The following is a 22,543-nucleotide window of genomic DNA, read 5'->3' on the forward strand; positions in this document are numbered from 1 at the left end:
CAGTCAGGTCCATAAGTATTGGGACATCAACCCAATTCTAATCTTTTTGGTGCTATACACCACCACAATGGATTTGAAATGAAACAAATAAGATGTGCTTTAACTGCAGACTTTCAGCTTTAATTTAAGGGTATTTACATCCAAATCAGGTGAACAGTGTAGAAATTACAACAGTTTGTATATGTGCCTCCCACTTTTTAAGGGACCAAAAGTAATGGGACAATTGGCTGCTCAGCTGTTCCATGGCCAGGTGTGTGTTATTCCCTCATTATCCCATTTACAAGGAGCAGATAAAGGGTCCAGAGTTCATTTCAAGTGTGCTATTCATCAGCGAAGCAAGCCATCATTAGGCTGAAAAAACAAAACAAACCCATCAGAGAGATAGCAAAAACATTAGGTGTGGCCAAATCAACTGTTTGGAACATCCTTAAAAAGAAAGAACACGCCGTGAGCTCAGCAGTACCAAGAGACCCGGAAAACCATGGAAAACAACTGTGGTGGATGACCGAAGAATTCTTTCCCCAGAGAAGAAAACACCCTTCACAACAGTTGATCAGATAAAGAACACCCCCATCCGGGAGGTAGGTGTATGTGTGTCAAAGTCAAAAATCAAGAGAAGACTTCACCAGAGTGAATACAGAGGGTGCACCACAAGATGTAAACCATTGGTGAGCCTAAAAAAAGAGGAAGGCCAGATTAGAGTTTGAGACCAAGATCAACTTGTAGCAGAGTGATGGGAAGAGAAGAGTGTCATGGCGTGGGCATGTATGGCTGCCAATGGAACTGATTCTCTTGATGATGTGACTTCTGACAAAAGCAGCAGGATGAATTCTGAAGTGTTTTGGGCAATATTATCTGCTCATATTCAGCAAAATGCGTCAGGACTCATTGGACGGCGCTTCACGGTGCAGATGGACAATGACCCGAAGCGAAAGCAACCAAAGAGTTTTTTAAGAGAAAGAAGTGGAATGTTATATAATGGCCAAGTCAATCACCTGACCCGAATCTGCTTGAGCATGCATTTTACTTGCTGAAGACAAACCTGAAGGGAAAATGCCCCAAGAACAAGCAGGAACTGAAGACAGTGGCAGTAGAGGCCTGGCAGAGCATCACCAGGGTTGAAACCCAGCGTCTGATGATGTCTATGCGTTCCAGACTTCAGGCTGTAATTGACTGCAAAGGATTTGCAACCAAGTATTAAAAAAGTGAAAGTTTGATGGATGATTGGTAATCTGTCCCATTACTTTTGGTCCCTTAAAAAGTGGGAGGCACATATACAAACTGTTATAATTCCAACACCCTTCACCTGATTTGGATGTAAATGCCCTCAAATTAAAGCTAAAGTCTGCAGTTAAAGCACATCTTGTTTGTTTCATTTCAAATCCATTGTGGTGGTGTATAGAGCCAAAAAGATTAGAATTGTGTTGATGACCCAATATTTATGGACCTGACTGTATAAGTATGCAGGTATCCAGGGTAAAGCTGTCCACATAGACCATCCCCAACCCCACTGTCTCTCACCGCTGTCAGTCTGCAATCGTGGCCGGGAAGACTACCCTGCAGTAGAGCGATTGAACCGCTCGTGGAGCGCAGCATGGAAGGAACTACATCAATGGCGGTGTGGAGGATGGTCTATGTGGACAGCCTTAACAGATGTGTTTGTTTTAATCATCAACCAATATTGCTACACTTGGAGGCGCCTCTCTTCTCTTTTATACTAGGGGGAGGGACCTCCAGGTCATACATTTCTGCAAGAAATTTTCAAGTAATGGTTGAAAGTTCAGCTCATAGTATGAGGACAATGGAGTCCCAACTCTGACCCCTAGGTATTTAAATTCAGATGTCCATTTTAGGAGGGTGTCTGTTGGTGGGTGGTGATCTGCGCATTTAGTGAAAAAAGAAGTGATTTCCGCCAATTAACCTTGATGCCCTGAAGATGAGCAAAATTCATTTATTAACTGAAGTGCTGGTGGGAGGGAGGAGATGTCTTTAAGGAAGAGGAGGGTATCATCGGCATATAAGGATATTTTATCAGTTATTACAATGACTTGGATTCTCTGTACTGAAGGGGCAGATCTAATACGAGCTGCCATGGGCTCCATGGCTAGCGCAAACAGTCCAGGAGATAGTGTTAAACAGGGGCTGGACAGGGGATGAAAAATTGGGCCTTAGACACTGCTTGCTGGTGCCACAACACTGCAACCTCTCCCAGATACACTATTTGGAGTGCAGGAATGAGTCCTGCTACAAAGAATTGCATAAAAAATTGTATTACATGCCCCTGTTAAACAGGAGCTGAAAAATTGGGCCTATACACTGCAACCTCTACTATATACTCTAGTTGGAGTACAGGAATGAGCCCTGCTGCAAAGCATTGCATCGAAAATTGTAATTACACACCCCTGTTAAACAGGGGCTGAAAAATTGGGCATTAGGCTCTGGTGCTGGTGCCACAAAACTGCAACCTCTCCCATATACTGTATTTATAGTGCAGGAATGAGCCCTGCTGCAAAGCATTGCATCAAAAATTGTAATTAACCAGAAATGTTCTTCCAAGATATCAGCGGAGGAAGAAGAGGATAGTCAGTCACCATAACAGGACAGTCACTTAGCATCAACATAGGCAGTCTTGAAGGGATGTGACAGTTCCAAAAAAATAATTCGGTTACATCAGCTTCAGGTGCTTGGTAGCTGGAGGTGATCCAAGACTGATTTATCTTGATGAAGGTCAGTCGATCAACTGATTCAGTGGACAGGCTCACCCTGTGATTGATTACAAAGCCACCAGAGGCACTGAAGGTGCGTTCCCGAAAGAACGCTGGATGCAGGACAGGCCAGTAGCTCAATTGCATACTGTGCAAGCTCTGGCCGGTGATCCATCCTCAAGACCCAGTAAGCCAGAGGATTTTCGGTGGGAAAGGTGTCCAAGTCTGACCTTGCCCCTAGGTATTCCTGCACCATGTAAATCAGATGCTGGCGATGCTTGCTGGAACCGATCATACCTTGGGGCTGCGGACTAAAAAATTGTCTGAACGCATCGGTCAGACGGCCACCTTCCCCACCGCTCCTTCTGACCGATGCCTCAGCAAAACGTCCAGGACCAGGAGTTTGTAACCTCCCAGTCTCTGGGAACACATTGCACAGACCTTTCTGCAAGGCCTCCCAGAGATGTCTCATCCCCTGCTCCCTCTGCGACAGCAAGATAAGGTCCGCAACCTTACCCTTGTACCGTGGATCAAGGAGAGTGGCCAGCCAGTAATGGTCCCTCTCCTTGATCCGAAGTATACGAGGATCCTTCCGCAGGCTTTTCAGGATCAGGGAGGCCATGCAGAGTAGGTTAGCTGAGGCATTCGGTCCGGAGTCCTCTGGGTCACTAAGGACAACATGATCCGCAGCTACCTCCTCCCAGCCACGTACAAGTCCACGGGTTTCTTGGGACTGTAAATCATCCCTGCACGACTGCTGCTGCTGATGCTGAGTGCCAGGCTCCACCTCCATGCTGACACAATCATCCCCCTCCTCCTTCTCCTCGTCCTCTTCCTGTGTGATGGGTTGTAAAGCAGGAACACTGTCTGGATAAAGGGGGCCTTGAGAGGCAAGGAAGTCCTCCATTCCTGCCTCTGTTCTGTCTCAAGTGCCCTGTCCATTATTCCATGCAGCGTATGCTCCAACAGGTGGACAAGAGGTACAGTGTCACTGATGCATGCACTGTCACTGCTCACCATCCTTGTGGCCTCCTGTCACGATCGTTCCACCACCTCGATCGTACATAGGAGACTTACCCGCAGGTTTCCTGTACAGAAGGATCGTCGGTGCCATCGGACGCGGGTTGGCGCACACGAACGCACGCGAGTGCATGTTGTCCCTAACAGGCGCACGCGGGTACGCGTTGATACGAGCGAGCGCACGCGGGTGCGCGATAACCCGATCGGGCGTACGCGGGTACGCGGGGTCACGAACGGGTGCACGGTCACCCGCGGGGGTACGCAAACGTACCGTGCGACCGTTCCTGGCGCCCAACAGGCTATTTAAGGGATCAGCCTCTGCTCCACGGTGCTGTCTTGTCTACAGCGTTCCTGTGACTTCTGCTACCAGTTCCTGTGTGTTCCTGATACTGTACCCGGCCTGTTCCTTGACCTTGTCTGTTTGCTGCCTGCCTCCGACCCCTTGCCTGATTGACCACGCTTCTGCCTTCTGCTCTGTACTTCTGCTGTCTGATAGTTACCGACCCGGCTCTCCTCTGACCACGCGCCTGCCTGTCCTCCCGAGTTCCAGCACCAACTACCCCTGTGGTTCCTGCTTGACTACCTGTGCCAGCTGTTCCTGCAGTTCCTGTCCGGCTTCCAGCGCTAGTTGCACCTATCGTTCCAGTCAGCTACCTGTTCCGGCTGTGCCTGCCACCTGCTATCCGGCCTGGCACTTGTGTCCTCCGGACTCCTGAATCCCTGTCTCCACCTCCAGGGGCTCTTGAGCCGGAGGCTTACGAGGCGCCGCTCCCTGCACGTTTGGGCTCTCCGACCAGGTACGTGACACCTCCTCAAATGGTGACAGGACAGTGCATGTATCCCTGATCATGCCCCACTGGCGTGGTGAGAAAAAAACAAGCTCCCCTGACCCTGTCCCGGTGCCGTAGTCGCACAGGTACTCATTGATGGCTCTCTGCTGCGTGTGCAGCCGCTGCAGCATGGCCAACGTTGAGTTCCCCCTGGTGGGCATGTCACATATAAGGCGGTTCTTGGGCAGGTTCAACTCCTTTTGGAGCTCAGCCAGCCAAGCACAGGCATTAAATGATCTGCGGAAATGCACACAGACATTCCTGGCCTGCTTCAGGACATCCTGTAAGCCCGGGTACCTGCCCAAGAACCACTGCACCACCAGGTTAAGGACGTGAGCCACACAAGGCACATGGGACAATTGTCCCTGTCGGAAGCGGAAAGGAGGTTGGTGCCATTGGCGCAAACCACCAATCCTGGCTTAAGCTGGCGTGGCGTCAACCACCTCTCGGCCTGCCCCTGCAGATATGACAAAATATCTGCCCCAGTGTGGCTCCTTTCCCCCAAACAAACCAGCGCAAGCACGGCATGGCATAGTTTTGCCTGCGTACTTGCATAGCCCCTTGAACGCCTATGGAGCACCACTGGTTCCAAGGACAGAGCACTGGAAGAGGCATTGGAGGAAGAAGAAGAGGGGTGGAGGAGAGAGGTGTGTCACAACCAGTAGAAGCATTTTGGAGGTGTGGTGGTGGAAAAACCTCCAACACTACTGCACCTTGTCCTGCATCCTTCCCAGCTGCCAGAAGAGTGACCCAATGGGCCGTGAAAGACAGGTAACATCCCTGTCCATGCCTGCTGGGCCATGAGTCAGCGGTAATATGCACCTTACGGCTGACCGCCCTGTCCAGCGAGGCAAGAACATTGCCTTCCACATGCGGGCAGAGAGCCGGAATCGCCTTCTGTGAGAAAAAGTGGCGTTTGGGGACCTGCCACTGAGGAACCGCACATTGTACAAACGCACGGAAGGGGGCCGTGTCTACCAACTGAAAAGGCAGCAGTTGAAGTGCTAGCAATTTAGCTAAGCTAGCATTCAACCGCTGGGCATGTGGATGGCTGGGAGTGAACTTCTTTCGCCGGTCCAGCAGCTGGGGCAGGGAAATTTGCCTGCTACAATCGGACGTGGGTGTACTGCTAGCAGAGTGCCCGCAAGCACTTGTCTGTGACACAGCTAATTCTATACCTTCATTCCTCTCAGCACAGGTTTCAGAGAGGACTGAAGGTCTAGTGGGGTTGGAGATCCCAGCTGATGAGGAGCAAGGAGAGGTCCGTTTTGTTCTTTGGTGTGGGTCTTTGAGGTAAGCTTGCCAACGAGCTGCATGGCAGGTCAACATATGTCTGGTCAAGCATGTGGTGCCCAAGCGGCTGATGTTTTGGCCATGCAAGATACGCTTGAGACATATGTTGCAAATAGCAGTGGTGCGATCTGATGCACTCGTCTCAAAAAAGGCCCACACCAAAGAACTTTTAGAATAACGCGTAGATGGGTAGATACGGGTGTATTCTGCGGTGCAGGCACACAGACAACACCCAGTCTCCCACTAACTCCTGCAGATGGCAGATGGCTCAATTAGAGAACAGCAACAATGGGTAGATACAGGTGTATTCTGCGGTGCAGGCACACAGACAACACCCAGTCACCCATTAACTCCTGCAGATAGCAGATGGCTCAATTAGAGAACAGCAACAAAGGGTAGAGGTGTATTCTGCGGTGCAGGCACACAGACAACACCCAGTCTCCTACTAACTCCTGCAGATGGCAGATGGCTCAATTAGAGAACAGCTTCAATGGGTAGATACAGGTGTATTCTGCGGTGCAGGCACACAGACAACACCCAGTCACCCATTAACTCCTGCAGATGGCAGATGGCTCAATTAGAGAACAGCAACAAAGGGTAGATACAGGTGTATTCTGCGGTGCAGGCACACAGACAATACCCAGTCACCCACTAACTTCTGCAGATGGCATATGGCTCAATTAGAGAACACTCAGAACAGCAATGAAGGGTAGATACAGATGTATTGTGCGGTGAAGGCACACAGACAACATCCCCTAACTCCTGCAGGCGCCGGAACACTACACAAGGCCACGGCTGTGCTGGCAGTCTTATATAGTGTGGGGCGTGTACTACACAGCCTGAGCTATAATTGGCCACAGGCGTCCTGCCTATGGCCAATCATGGCTCTCCTCGCTGCTGGCACTGTGATTGGCCAAGCATGCGGGGTCACATTGCATGCTTGGCCAATCATGAGCCAGCAATGCACTGCGGTGGCGCAGTGCATTGTGGGCCGTGAGCGCCATGCGAATTTGGCATGAACGGCCCACAGAGTTCTGGCTTCGCCGAACAGGCGAACAGCCGGTGTTCGAGTCAAACATGAGTCCCCCGAACTCTATGAGCACAGTGTTGGGTACATGCTGCAGGAGGATGCCCAGCGTTTTGAAGGCTCTGATGATGATACCCAGGTAGAAGAAGGCAGTAGCGTGAGCGCAGAGAGAGGGGATGCTCAAGAAGGACAGCAATCTAGCAGTCATGTTCCACAAGCTGCAGCATACTGCCAGGTTTTCTCCAGTGATGAAGAGGGAGGGGATGATGAGGAAACTGAGTCCACGTGGGTGCCTGATAGGAGAGAGGAGGAGGAGGACGAGGAGGAGGAGGCACATCTCCAACGAGGGGGACAGCTTAAGGGCACCACACCGACTGAATCACACCGCAGAGCTACGCCTGTGCAGGGCGCTGCCTCTGCACGTTATTCCAAAAGTTCTTTGGTGTGGGCCTTTTTTGAGACGAGTGCATCAGATCGCACCGCTGCTATTTGCAACATATGTCTCAAGCGTATCTCGCGTGGCCAAAACATCAGCCGCTTGGGCACCACATGGTTGGCCAGACATATGTTGACCTGCCATGCAGCTCGTTGGCAAGAGTACCTTAAAGACCCACACCAAAGAACAAAGTGGACCTCTTCTTGCTCCTCATCAGCTGGGATCTCCAACCCCACTATACCTTCAGTCCTCTCTGAAACCAGCACTGAGAGGAATGAAGGTGTAGAATTAGGTGTGTCACAGCCAAGTACTTGCGGACACTCTGCTAGCAGTACACCGATGTCTGATTGTAGCAGGCAAATTTCCCTGCCCCAGCTGCTGGACCGGCGAAAGAAGTTCACTACCAGCCATCCACATGCCCAGTCGTTGAATGCTAGCTTGGCTAAATTACTAGCACTTCAGCTGCTGCCTTTTCAGTTGGTAGACTCAGCCCCATTTCGTGAGTTTGTGCAATGTGCGGTTCCTCAGTGGCAGGTCCCCAAATGCCACTTTTTCTCACGAAAGGCGATCCGGCTCTCTACCGGCATGTGGAAGGCAATGTCCATGTCTTACTGGACAGGGCGGTCAGTGGTAAGGTACATATTACCACTGATTCATGGTCCAGCAGGCATGGACAGGGATGTTACCTATCTTTCAAGGCCCATTGGGTCACTCTTCTGGCAGCTGGGAAGGATGCAGAACAAGGTGCAGTAGTGTTGGAGGTTTTTCCGCCACCATGCCTCCAAAATGCTACTACTGGTTGTGACACACCTCTCTCCTCCAATCCCCTCCTTCTCTTCTTCCTCCATGGCCTCTTCCTGTGCTTTGTTCTCAGAACCAGTGGTGCTCCGTAGGCATTCAAGGGGCTACGCAATTATGCAGGCAAAAAGATGCCATGCCGTGCTTGCGCTGGTTTGTTTGGGGGACAGGAGCCACACTGGGGCAGATATTTTGTCAGCTCTGCAGGGGCAGGCCGAGAGGTGGTTGATGCCACACCAGCTTAAGGCAGGAATGGTGGTTTGTGACAATGGCACCAACCTCCTCTCCGCCCTCCGGCAGGGACAACTGACCCATGTGCCCTGTGGGGCTCACGTCCTTAACATGGTGGTGCAGCGGTTCTTGGGCAGGTACCCAGGCTTACAGGATGTCCTGAGGCAGGCCAGGAAAGTCTGTGTGCATTTCTGCCAGTCATATAATGCCAGTGCTCGCCTGGCTGAGCTCCAAAAGGAGTTGAACCTGCCAAAAACCGTCTTATATGTGACATGCCCACCAGGGGGAACTCAACGTTGGCCATGCTGCAGTGGCTGCACATGCAGAGGGCCATCAATGAGTACCTGTGCAACTATGGCACCATGACAGAGTCATGGGAGCCGTTTTTTTTTTCATCACGCCAGTGGGGCATTATCAGGGATGCATGCACTGTCATGTCACCATTTGAGGAGGCCACGAGGATGGTGAGCAGTGACAGTGCATACATCAGTGACACTGTACCTCTTGTCCACCTGTTGGAGTACACGCTGCATGGAATAATGGAAGGGCACTTGAGGCAGAACAGAGGCTGGAAGAGGAGGACTTCCTTGCCTCTCAAGGCCCCCTTTATCCAGACAGTGTTCATGCTGTCCCACCCATCACACAGGAAGAAGATGAGGAGGAGGAGAAGGAGGAGGATTGTGTCAGCATGGAGGTGGAGCCTGGCACTCAGCATCAACAGCAGCAGCCTTTTAGGCATGATTTACAGTCCCAAGCAACCCGTGGACTTGTACGTGGCTGGGAGGAGGTGGCTGCGGGTCATGTCGTCCAGAGAGACACAGAGGACTCCGGACGGAATGCATCAATTATTTTGGTCGTTGCCAAGGAGAAAAACAGGGCAGCAAAGAAAATAAGGGGGGGGATCAGCCCCAGGGAAGGGTCAAGGGACATCATCTTCCGTCACCCCCATCACCCGCAAGGGTGCGCATGCAATGGTACTCAGAGATGATCTGGGTCGAGAGGCCCTACTCTGGCCAATGTATAAGAAAGGCACGTCCTTAAGGCCACTTATGGGTTTGGCATTTGTGAGCTGAATTCCTTGCCCTATGGCTAGTAGTGGCTGAGTACATGCTGTCATCATCGGAAGGGGGGCCCGTTACCAGGATAGAGAGGAAGACAGGGGGGAGGAGGGGAGAAGCAGGATAGGTATCTGGAGCCAACTTTCCAGCAGCAGGGCCTCGAAGGGCGCTCCAAGACTCAGCTTCCCGGTCATCGGGGTTCATAAGTGGGGGATAGTAGCACTTGGAAGGCCAGTGGAACCCAGTCAAAAGGACCCAGGCCGATGAGTAGAGAAAGGAACATCAAGGAAAAACATTAGACGGCAACGGCCCCCTCAATCGGGCGATTAATTAGGACACTTATCTGGGCGGGAGTGTGTCAATCCATCCGGAAGCCTGCTCTGGGAATGTGAAGAACCAAACTGACTCTCCATCCTCCACCCTCAGCCTGGCTGGGAAAAGCATGCTGTACTTGATATGGTGAGAGCGAAATCTCACTCTCACAGCATCAAAGGATTTACGCTGCTTCTGGGTTTCCAGCTAATAATCCAGGAAGATTAGGAGCTTGGTGTTTTCGAAGCGGAGTTCACCTTGGGCCCTAGCTTCTCTCATCACAATATCTCTATCCCAAAAATGGTGAAGTTTGAAGATGAAGGTTTGGGGTGGCGCTCCCTGGGGTCCCCTAGTGGTGGTTATGCAATGAGCCCTCTCCACATTAAAAAATTGAGAAAAGCGTGCTGAAGAGAGTAGCTGTTGCAGTAGTCTTTCAGTGAAGGCTGTAGGATTTGTGCCCCCCTCCCCCCAGGTAGTCCCAGAATACACAAATTATTTCTCCTATTGCGATTCTCTGAATCTTCTGCATGGGATTCAAGCGTCTTTACTCTGGCTTTAAATGCGTGGATGTCTGCCCCATGGTCACGCGCTTTAACCTCCGCCTGAGAGACCCTTTGTTCCACCTCAGTCATTCTGCCACAAAATGCATCAAAGTCTTTTCTAATAAATTCCACATTGGCTTGAATATGATCTACCTTACCAGTCAGGGTGGTTATGGCCTGCAGGACTGCCTTGAAAATGGCCACCATGGCAGGCAGCTTGTCGGGGTCTTCTGCCTTGTTCTCCATCCGGGCAGGAGTCTTAGGCTGCAGTGTCAGGCCTCGCAGCCTTTTTCTGGGATCTGGGCTGATTCTTTCTCCTTTACATACCCTGGAGAGGGTATTAGGAGCGGAGGGGGACAGGGAGAACCCACTAAAGCCTTTTTTGTGGCGTCCGAGCAGGTACCACACCGGCTCTGTGAGACTGCAGGTAGGATTCCTAGGCGAGTCCCCGGCTGCGGCCTAGTCCCCGATGTGTGGTTCTGCCACTCTTTCCCAGATTTTTTTCCAGCCAATTCTCCCCCCAAGTACTCCGGATTGATCCCCCTGCTAGAAGAGATGCAAGAGGATCTTTTTATGGGGTCTGCACTTTTTTCTTTCAGGCGTCTGCGCCTGGTACTATTAGGTTGCGGCAGGCACTTCAGGCTTCGGCCTAGTCCGTGGAGCCGTTCCGGCCACTCTCCCCAGGGTTTCAGCTGCCTATTTCTCCCCCAGACACTGCAGAATGGGCCCCCCTGTTAGAAGAGATGCAGGGGGTCTGTAATAGGGGTCTGCACCCAATAATTTAGGATTTAACAAACCGGCCCTGGGGAGCTCAGACAGACATGTCTGTTCCTATTGCCATCCTGGACACGCCCCTGTCTGCAGTTAGCTTTAGTTGCACACTGTGCATAGGATACAGTACACTGACTGAAAATACTGCAGCTGCCTGCCTGTAAGTACAGTATATTAGGAAGAGAATAACAGGAACGGATCTAGCTAAACTGAATTCAGTGTGTGTATATATATATATATATATATATATATATATATATATATATATATATATAGTGCCTTGCGAAAGTATTCGGCCCACTTGAAATTTTCAACCATTTGCCACATTTCAGGCTTCAAACATAAAGATATAAAATTTAAATTTTTTGTGAAGAATCATCAACAAGTGGGACACAATTGTGAAGTGGAACGAAATCTATTGGATAATTTAAACTTTTTTAGCAAATAAAAAACTGAAAAGTGGTGCATGCAAATTTATTCGACCCCTTTACTTTCAGTGCAGCAAACTCACTCCAGAAGTTCAGCGAGGATCTCTGAATGATCCAATGTTGTCCTAAATGACTGATGGTGATAAATAGAATCCACCTGTGTGTAATCAAGTCTCTGTATAAATGCACCTGCTCTGTGATAGTCTCAGGGTTCTGTTCAAAGCGCAGAGAGAATCATGAAGACCAAGGAACACACCAGGCAGGTCCGTAATACTGTTGTGGAGAAGTTTAAAGCCGGATTTGGATACAAAAACATTTCCCAAGCTTTAAACATCCCAAGGAGCACTGTGTAAGCGATCATTTTGAAATGGAAGGAGTATCAGACCACTGCAAATCTACCAAGACCTGGCCGTCCCTCTAAACTTTCAGCTCAGACAAGGAGAAGACTGATCAGAGATGCAGCCAAGAGGCCCATGATCACTCTGGATGAACTGCAGAGAACTACAGCTGAGGTGGGAGAGTCTGTCCATAGGACAACAATCAGTCGTACACTGCACAAATCTGGCCTTTATGGATGAGTGGCAAGAAGAAAGCCATTTCTCAAAGATATCCATAAAAAGTCTCGTCTAAAGTTTGCCACAAGCCACCTGGGAGACACACCAAACATGTGGAAGAAGGTGCTCTGGTCAGATGAAACAAAAATATTTATATATATATACACAACACAGCTCATCACCCTCAACACACCATCCCCACTGTCAAACATGGTGGTGGCAGCATCATGGTTTGCGCCTGCTTTTCATCAGCAGGGACAGGGAAGATGGTTAAAATTGAGGGGAAGATGGATGCAGCCAAATACAGGACCATTCTGGATGAAAACCTGTTGGAGTCTGCAAAAGACCAGAAACTGGGACGGAGATTTATCTTCCAACAAGACAATGATCCCAAACAAACAGCAAAATCTACAAAGGAATGGTTCACAAATAAACGTATTCAGGTGTTATAATGGCCAAGTCAAAGTCCAGACCTGAATCCAATCGAGAATCTGTGGAAAGAGCTGAAAACTGCTGTTCACAAACGCTTTCCATCCAACCTCACTGAGCTCGAGCTGTTTTGCAAGGAAGAATGGGCAAGAATTTCAGTCTCTCGATGTGCAAAACTGATAGAGACATACCCCAAGCGACTTGCAGCTGTAATCGCAGCAAAAGGTGGCTCTACAAAGTATTAACGCAAGGGGGCCGAATAGTTTTGCACGCCCCACTTTTTATTTTTTTATTAGTTAAAAAAGTTTCAAAAACCCAATAGATTTCGTTCCACTTCACAATTGTGTCCCACTTGTTGGTGATTGTTCACGAAAAATAAAAATGTTATATCTTTATGTTTGAAGCCTGAAATGTGGCAAAAGGTTGAAAAGTTAAGGGGGCCGAATACTTTCGCAAGGCCCTATATATATATATATATATATATATATATATATACACACACAACGCCTGGGATGCATATATATATATATATATATATATATACTAAATACAATGACTGCAGCTAACTGACTCGCCTGCCTGCTCTATCTAACTCAAATGAAATGACACTGTCTCTCTCTCTCTATCTCTCAGCACACCGGAACACAATACACAAGGCCGACTTCTAGGTGGCCTTATATAGTGTGGGGCATGTATTAAATCCCCTGAGGCATCATTGGCCAAAGCCACCCTGCCTTTGGCCAATTATGGCTCTCCATTCTTACCATTCTGTGATTGGCCAAAGCATGCGGGTCATAGTGCATGCTTGGCCAGTCATCAGCCAGCAATGCACGGCGATGCCGCAGTGAGTTATGGGCCGTGATGCGCCACTCGAATTTGGTGGGAATGGCCCATAATGTTCGGAATTAGAAAGAACTTACGTTCGACTCGAACTTGAAGTTCATCCCTATCCAAAACCCTGAGACAGCTGCTGGTTGCCGTAGGCATCTTGAATGTGATGTCAGCAGTCCCAGCAGACTCAGAGCTGTCACTCGAGTGGCACTCTATATTATTCTCCTTTGCTCCCCCCAGCAGCTATATAAAAGGTTATAAGGGGGGTGAGGGGAGGAGCAATGGAGCTGTGCCAACACAGACAGTATATAGACACTCCCAGGTGAGGAGAGGGCTATTATGTGCAAAAAATTAGGTGGCTGCGCTAGTGAAATGGCTAGTCAATTTTTCTAGTAGGTTCAAAGGCACATTTTGAGTAAATAAATAAAAAGAATTGTGGAAAAGAAAGACACTGCAAAAAAAATATATAAAATGCTTGTCTTTTTGTGTGTTTTTACCTGATTTTTTTTTAATTGGTAACAGGGTCTCTTTAAAACCCCAGGAATGTAACTGGAACTCTCACTTAGAGGAGGCTCAGCTTCCCTTTACACTGGAGTTACATCATTGGGATGTAATTGTTTCCACATATTATTTTGAGGTGGCTATTTTAGGGAATGTTTTCTGGTCTCTTCCTGGGATGTAAAATGTACAATTATAACTATGATATAAATTATTGGTGCTTTTATCTTTCTCTGTAACTACAAAGGTGCTGCCTTCAGAAGATGTATCATTGACCCTTGAAAAGGTAATGGATTAAATAATTTAGGATAAACTTACTTTTCATTTTGTGGACCTCGTCTACCACTTTCCCCAAAAACTCCATAATCTTCTGACTGTCGCTGGAGTAATAAGCTGAAATACACAGAATGTCAGGTTAGAGTTGGCTTCCTTTATACCTGAGGTCACCAAACTACAACCCATTGCAATATTTTATATGGCCTGCAGCGAGGGTTAGTGGTCCCTTCATTTATTCCCAACATCCACCCTTTCTGGTCCCTAGCTCAGGTTCCCTCAGCTGCACTGTCAGTGTACCATATTTGGTTGCTAGGGCTGCTGGTGTCTTAGCATCCAATCAAAATGCTTGCCCCAGCATTTACAGGTGGACCATGTTTCTTCCAACGAGACATGCACTGCTTGCTGCTACAGCCATACACTTTGGCTATCCAGGCTCTCAGCAACTCTGTAAGTAAGAGTACACTCTGATGTAAGGGAGAGCCCTGATGAAAGAGGGGACTCTGATATAGGCGAGACTCTGGAACTTGGATGTACCACATTCCTGAACCCTGGATTGTGTATGTACCGCACTCCTGAACCCTTGACTGTGTCTGTACCATGTTCCTGAACCCTTGATTGTGTCCGTACCACACTCCTGAAACCTTGATTGTGTCCGTACTACGCTCCTGTACCCTTGTGTCTGAACCACACTCCAGAACCCTTGATTGTATATGTACCATACTCCAGAACCCTTGATTGTGTCCGTATCGCCCTCCTGAACCCTTGATTATGTCCATACCGCACTCCTGAGCTCTTGATTATGTCTGTACTGCACTCCTGTACTCTCCATTGCGTACATACCACACACCTGAGCTCTGCACTGTGTATGTAACACACTCCTGATCTCTGCACTGTGTGCATTGTGCACTCCTGGTCTTCATGCTCTGTACATAGCACACTCCTTGTCTTTGTGCTCTGTACATAGCGCACTCCTGATCTCTGCACTGTGTACGTAGTGTACCCCTGTTCTCTGCACTGTGTACGTAGAGTACTCCTGATCTCTGCACTGTGTACGTAGCATACTCCTGATCTCTGCACTGTGTACGTAGCGCACTCCTGATCTCTGCACTGTGTACGTAGCACACTCCTGATCTCTGCACTGCGTACGTAGCGCACTCCTGATCTATGCACTGCGTACGTAGCGCACTCCTGATCTCTGCACTGCGTACGTACGCGTACATAGCACACTCCTGAACCTTGAATTGTGTGTGTAGCGCACACCTGGTATTTATCAATGGTGCTTTAAGACCCTGCAAATATTAGTACAATATGACCAGCTCCACCATTTGATGCAGCATTCTCTCCCCCTTAGTGGGGGAGAGAGGTGGTCAATTGTGCAAATGAAGTGCAGTGTAATGTCGGGGGCTAATTATTGTGTAATTTTGGGGGCTAATTGTTGTGCAGTGTTAAGGGTTTATTGTTGTGCAATGCTGGTGGGTGTTAATTACTGTGCCATGCTGAGGGTTAAGTATTGAACCATGCCCAGGTTAATTACTGTGCTGTGCTAGGGGTTAATAACTGTGTACTACTGTGGGTTTATTATTGTGGTGCACTGCGAGTTACTTATTTTGCTTTGCTGGGGGCTACTATTCCACTTGACACTAGGGATGAGCCGAACATACCCCGGTTCGGTTCACACCAGAACCTGCGAACAGACCTAAATTTCATGTGAACTTTAGAACCCTATTAAAGTCTATGGGACTCGAACGTTCAAAATCAAAAGTGCTAATTTTAAAGGCTAATATGCAAGTTATTGTCCTAAAAAGGATTTGGGACCCGGGTCCTGCCACAGGGGACATGTATCAATGCAAAAAAAAGTTTTAAATATGGCTGTTTTTTCTAGAGCAGTGATTTTAATAATGCTTAAAGTGAAACAATAAAAGTGTAATATTCATTTAAATTTCGTACCTGGGGGGTGTCTATAGTATGCCTGTAAAAGGGCGCATGTTTCCCGTGTTTAGAACTGTCCCTGCACAGTGTCATTTCTGCTGGAAAAAAAGTCATTTAAAAGCACTTGCGGCTATAATGAATTGTCGGCTCCCCGTAATACAGATAACAGTCATTGAAGGGTCACACAAATATATAGTATAATTAATTCCCAAGAAAATTGCAGCAAAAATATACTATATTGACAGCGCTAAACCAATAAAGTGAGACTGTCAGAAAGTGAATAAAAATCAAAAGAGTTCATAAATTCAAACGGTGTGCTGAATCTTGAGTTGTGGAAAGAGAGCTTCAACTTAATGTTCATAAGAAAGAGAAGAAGTCCATCTCCAAGCCATTCACCAAACTGCCAGTGTGAAAGAACTCGCATGCACAGTGACGCTCCCAATGGTAATACACACTTTAACAACGGGACCCCCAGATCCCGGCCCCACCCCTGTTTGAATTGGTAACGAGTACATTGTACCCCTACCATTTCACAAAGAAAGTGTAAAAAAAAAAAAAAAAAACACACAGACACCATTGGGATAAGTCCTTTATTAAAAATTAAAAAAATATCCCAGCTGTGGTAATCCACTCTTGGAATCCAGCGATGGATGATCTCTCCCGATGATGTCCAGTGCAGTGCATCCTCTCTCCACCGTAGACACCACGGAAATCCCGGCAGCATGACAGGTTTTAGCTGAGGTGGATGGGGCCATCCGCCACCTGAACCCGCCCCCCTCTGAAACAAGGGGAAACGCGGGCTTCCCCAGTGATGTGCGGGTGACCCCGCCCCCTCTGATTAACGCAGGTTTCCGCTACATCAGAGGGGGGCGGGGTCACCCAAACATCACTGGGGTAGCCAGGGTTTCCCCTTATGTCAGAGGGGGGCGGGATCAGGTGACAGGTGGCTCCGTCCTCCTTAGCTAAGACCTGTCAGGCTGCCGGGATTCCCTCTGTGTCTGGTGGAGACAGGATGCGCTGCGCTGGACGTCTTCAGTAGAGATCATCCATCGCTGGACCCCGGAGAGATGATCACCCATCACAGGATACCAAGAGTGGATTACCACCGCTGGAATCTTTTTTTTTTTTTTTAATAAAGGACTCATCCCAATGGTGTCTGTGTGTTTTTTTTTACAATTTTTTACACTTTCTTTGTGAAATGGTAGGGGTACAATGTACCTTTTCAAACAAGGGGGGCCGGGATCTGGGGGTCCCCTTGTTAAAGGGGGCTTCCAGATTCCGATAAGCCCCCCACCCACAGACCCCCACAACCACCTGCCAGGGTTGTGGGGATGAGGCCATTGTCCCCATTAACATGGGGACATGGTGCTTTGAGGGGTCACAGACCCCCAAAGCATCCTCCCAATGTTGAGGGCGTGTGGCCTGGTACGGTTCGGGGGGGGGGGCTCTCTCATACCCCCTCTTTTCCTGTGGCCTGCCAGGTTGCATGCTCGGATAAAGGGTCTGGTATGGATTTTTGGAGGGAACCCCATGCCATTTGTTTTAATTTGACGTGGAGTTCCCCTTAAAATCCATACCAGACCTGAAGGGTCTGGTATGGATATTTGGGGGGGAACCCCACATCATTTTTTTTATTTGACACAGGGTTCCCCTTAATATCCATACCAGACCTGAAGGGCCTGGTAATTGAATTTGGGGGGAAACCCACGCATTTTTTTTTTTTTTAATCAATGACTTTCAATGACTGTTCTCTGTATTACAGGGAACCGACAATTCATTATAGCCGAGAGTGATTTTAAATGTCTTTTTTTCCTGCAGAAATTACACTTTGTGCAGGGACAGTTCTAAGCATGGGAAACATGCGCCCCTTTACAGGCATACTATAGACACCCCCCAGGTACGAAATTTAAAGGAATATTACACTTTTATTGTTTCACTTTAAGCATTATTAAAATCACTGCTCCTGAAAAAGCAGCCATTTTAAAACTTTTTTTTTGCATTGATACATGTCCCCTGGGGCAGGACCCGGGTCCCTAAACACTTATTATGACAATAACTTGCATATACGCCTTTAAAATTAGCACTTTAGATTTCTCCCACAGACTTTTACAGGGTTTTTTTTTCGCGGCTTTTCGAATTTGCCACGAACACCCCAAATGGTTCGCTGTTCGGCGAACGGGCAAACAGGCAATGTTCGAGTCGAACATGAGTTCGACACGAACTCGAAGCTCATCCCTACTTGACACACACTGTGGGTTTTCATTTATGGCTCCAGCTGGGGTTATTTTAATTCCACAAGGACTTCAGTTTACCCCCAGGTCTTATTTGGTCTATACGTAGGGAGACAAGTGTAAAGCCCCGTACACACGAGAGGACTTATGTCTGACAGACTTCCGAAGGAGTTCTGCCGGAGTTCTGCCGGAGTTCCGACAGAGTTCTGACGGACTTTTCGGCTGAACGGACTTGGCCACACACAATCACACTAAACTCCGACGGATTCGAACGTGATGACGTACGACTGGATTCGAATAAGGAAGTTCATAGCCAGTAGCCAATAGCTGCCCTAGCGTCGGTTTTAGTCCGTCGGAATAGCATACACACGAGCAAATTATTCGAAGGGACCGGGTCCGGCGGAGTTCCGTCTGAAAAATTTTAAGCATGTTCAATATTCTAAAGTCCTTCAGACTGTGGCGAGTCAAAAGTCCGTTGCAGCCCACACACGATCGAATATTCTGACGGAATCAGTCCGTCGGACTTTGGATGTTGAAAAGTCCGCTCGTGTGTACGGGGCTTTACACTGCAAGCCACAGACCATGAAGAAACAGCCTCATGCTGGCCACGCCCATTTGCTTCACTCGCCGCATTAGCACCTCCGCTCATATCTGAAGCACCACCATAGCATCCCCCCAAAAAAAATTGTCTGCAGCTGCCACTGGCTTACCGAAAAACCAAATTTACCAAAAAGATGTGCTTTAGTGCATGCATCCCAGGGCGGTGCTCAGCCCCCCATGCCATTTTCTTCCCTTGCCTATTAGCCTCAAAAATAGCCAGATTTTTAACATTCAGCTCTCCTTCATTTCAATGGGGTTAAGATTCAGAAGGTTCATGTTTTGATGGACCCTGCTCGAACGGAACCCAGAGGTGTTTGGGTTATCACTAACATGGACAAGTCTAGTTGAAGAATATGCCACTATGTATCAAGGAGAATTCCCAATACATTGAAGCAATGACCAGGCCTCCCAATCATCTGCATGCTTCAGAAAAACTCCTCCATTCTTTGTTTTCCATGAATAAGGACTGGATACAGAATGCGATTAGAATATTTAGAGAACAGCTATGAAGACCTCTCTAATATACATTGAGCAGCACATAATTACCAATGACTTCATCTGTGAAACGATGCTTCGTTTTGGAACCTGGAAAGGGAGGGAAACCAATATTAATTAGTATCATCAGGTCTATTGTTATTCATTATACACCCCTCTGTACTCTACATACATTCATTCAAGACAAAACCACTACCATGAATTGAGGTCAGGTGATTTCTGCTAAAATCCTAGGGATTTAGTCCCATAGTGGGACTCTAGCCAAGTCCCAACCACCCTATAGCAGATCATCTGCATGCTTCAGAAAACTCCTTCATTCTTTGTTGTCCATGAATACGGACTGGATACAGAAGTCGATTCGAATATTTAGAGAACAGCTATGAAAACCTCTCTAATATACATGAGCAGCACATAATCACCAATGATTTCACCTGGGAAACGATCCTTCATGTTGGAACCTGGAAAGAGAGGGAAACCAATATCAATTAGTATCATCAGGTCTATCGTTATTCATTATACACCCCTCTGTACTCTACATACATTCATTCAAGACAAAACCACTACCATGCATTGAGGTCAGGTGATTTCTGCTAAAATCCTAGGGATTTAGTCCCATAGTGGGACTCTAGCCAAGTCCCAACTACCCTATAGCAGATCATCTGCATGCTGCAGAAAAACTCCTCCATTCTTTTCTGTCCATGAATACAGAAGTCGATTCGAATATTTAGAGAACAGCTATGAAAACCTCTCTAATATACATTGAGCAGCACATAATTACCAATGATTTCATCTGGGAAACTATCCATCATGTTGGAACCTGGGAAAGAGAGGGAAACCAATATCAATTAGTATCATCAGGTCTATCGTTATTCATTATACACCCCTCTGTGCTCTACATACATTAATTCAAGACAAAACCACTACCATGCATTGAGGTCAGGTGATTTCTGCTAAAATCCTAGGGATTTAGTCCCATAGTAGTACTCTAGCCAAGTCCCAACCACCCTATAGCAGATTTACTACTACAAGGCGGCTATTCTGTGGAGAATCACGTGTATACTGTATATAGGTGATCTGGCTCTTCTGGGTAGGGGGAAGCTGTGCTGTGATTAGTCACAGCAGAAGCCGATCTGTGGGTGCCATCCAATGGATGTCCACCAGCAACCACTGATTGTCGGGGAGAGGCACATGACGGCGCTCTGCATTTGTAAACAACGCAGAGCTCTGTGTTGTCAGCGGGGACATGCTGGATTTTGTTTCCCTGCAAAGCACATCCCACACTGTGTACGCATATAGGCACGGTTTAGGCATGCAATTAATCCTTTGATCACCCTAGATGTTTAACCCCATTCTCAGCCATTGCCATTAGAACAATGACAGTGCATACTTTTAGCATTGATCACTGAATTAGTGTCACTGGTCTCCACAAACCGCAATCCCGCTATAAGTCACTGATCTCCACCATTACTAGTATAAAAAATAAATAAATGAATGAGCAAATACACTATATTGCTAAAAGTATTGGGACACACATGTACTTTAATGGAGTCCCAGTCTTCGTCCGTAGGGTTTAATATTGAGCTGGTCCACCCTTTGCAGCTATAACAGCTTCAACTCTTCCGGGAAGGCTGTCCACAAGGTTTAGGAGTGTGTCTATGGGAATGTTTGACCGTTCTTCCAGAAGAACATTTGTGAGGTCAGGCACTGTTTTGAATGAAAAGGCCTGGCTCGCAGTCTCCGCTCTAATTTATCCCAAAGGTGTTTTATTGAGTTGAGGTCAAGTTCCTCCACCTCAAACTCGCTCATCCATGTCTTTAGGGACCTTGCTTTGTGCACTGGTGCACAGTCATGTAGGAACAGGAAGGGGCCATCTCCAAACTGTTCCCACAAAGTTGGGAGCATGAAATTGTCCAAAATGTCCTGGTATGCTGACGCCTTAAGAATTCCCTTCACTGGAACTAAGGGGCCAGGACCAACCCCTGGAAAACAACCCCAAATCATAATCCCCCCTCCACCAAATGATTTGTTTCTAATGCCGCGTACACACGACCAGACTTTTCGAGGGACTAAGTCCGACAGACTTTCGACGGAGTTCTGACGGAGTTCTGACAGAGTTCTGATGGACTTTCCGAATGAACGGACTTGGCCACACACAATCACACCAAAGTCCGACGGATTCGAACGTGATGACGTACGACTGGACTAGAATAAGGAAGTTCATAGCCAGTAGCCAATAGCTGCCCTAGCATCGGTTTTTGTCCGTCGGACTAGCACACACACGAGCGGATTTCTCAGTAGGAACTGGGTCCGGCGGAGTTCTGTCTGAAAAATTTGAAACATGTTCCATTTCTAAAGTCTGTCAGACTTTTGCAAATCAAAAGTCCGCTGCAGCCCACACATGATCGAATGGTCTGCCGGAATCATTCCGTCGGACTTTTGATGTTGAAAAGTCCGGTCGTGTGTACGGGGCATTACACTTTTGTAAGTATTATTTTTTTTTTTTTTTACAAATAAAAGTTTATTGAAACTGTTCATGCAGGTTTACAATGTCAGAACAACAAAAACATTGTATATAAACTTTGTTAGTACAACGTTGCAACATTACTAGGATTTGAACATTGTGAACATTTTGAACCGTAGTGATGCTACTAGATATAAGAAATAATGTTAAGAAATCCTACGATTACGATTCTAATGCCCTGTACACACGAGAGGGATTAAGTCTGACAGACCTCCAAAGGAGTTCCGCCGGAGTTCCGACGGAGTTCCGACGGAGTTCTGGCGGACTTTTCGACCGAACGGACTTGACCACACACCATCACACCAAACTCCGACGGAGTCGAACGTGATGACGTACGACTGGATTCGACGTAGGAAGTTCATAGACAGTAGCCAATAGCTGCCCTAGCGTCGATTTTAGTCCGTCGGAGTAGCACACACACGAGCGAATTTTTCGAAGGGGACCGGGTCCGGCGGAGTTCCGTCGGGAAAATTTGAAGCATGCTTCATTTCTAAAGTCCGTCAGACTTTAGCAAAGCTAAAGTCCGTTGCAGCCCACACACGATCGGATAGTCTGACGGACTCAGTCCGTCGGAGTTTGGATGTCGAAAAGTCCGCTCGTGTGTACGGGGCATAAGTCTGAGTCTTAGTGCAGTAGTAGTTGGTAATAAGTAGTTGGTAGTAACGGGTAAAACTGGTTATTAGGTTAAGCGTCTACAATGTCTTCAAAGGAGAATCTATCGCATTAGA

The 22,543-nt window shown here is 47.7% G+C and overlaps 1 protein-coding gene across 5 annotated transcripts in view; it reads right to left on the reverse strand.

Moving 5' to 3' along the window:
- The window catches only part of LOC143961951 (C-type lectin domain family 10 member A-like), a 93,376-nt gene that overhangs the window by 18,503 nt on the left and 52,330 nt on the right, over positions 1 to 22,543 (reverse strand). For 2 of the 5 annotated variants that reach the window (XM_077471293.1, XM_077471290.1), the window contains 4 exons: positions 20,073 to 20,111; positions 19,714 to 19,752; positions 19,346 to 19,384; positions 14,082 to 14,156 (listed from right to left, as the gene is read on the reverse strand). In XM_077471293.1, the coding sequence (XP_077327419.1) occupies positions 14,082 to 14,156; positions 19,346 to 19,384; positions 19,714 to 19,752; positions 20,073 to 20,111 (192 nt within the window). The remainder of the gene's footprint in view (positions 1 to 14,081; positions 14,157 to 19,345; positions 19,385 to 19,713; positions 19,753 to 20,072; positions 20,112 to 22,543) is intronic. The other 3 variants (XM_077471291.1, XM_077471294.1, XM_077471292.1) reach the window with 3 other exon arrangements.

This window comes from Lithobates pipiens, unplaced genomic scaffold (genome assembly GCF_037356315.1).
Source record: "Lithobates pipiens isolate NorthernLeopardFrog02 unplaced genomic scaffold, aLitPip1_a1.2 Scaffold_8, whole genome shotgun sequence".
Classification (NCBI taxonomy): Eukaryota; Metazoa; Chordata; class Amphibia; order Anura; family Ranidae; genus Lithobates; species Lithobates pipiens.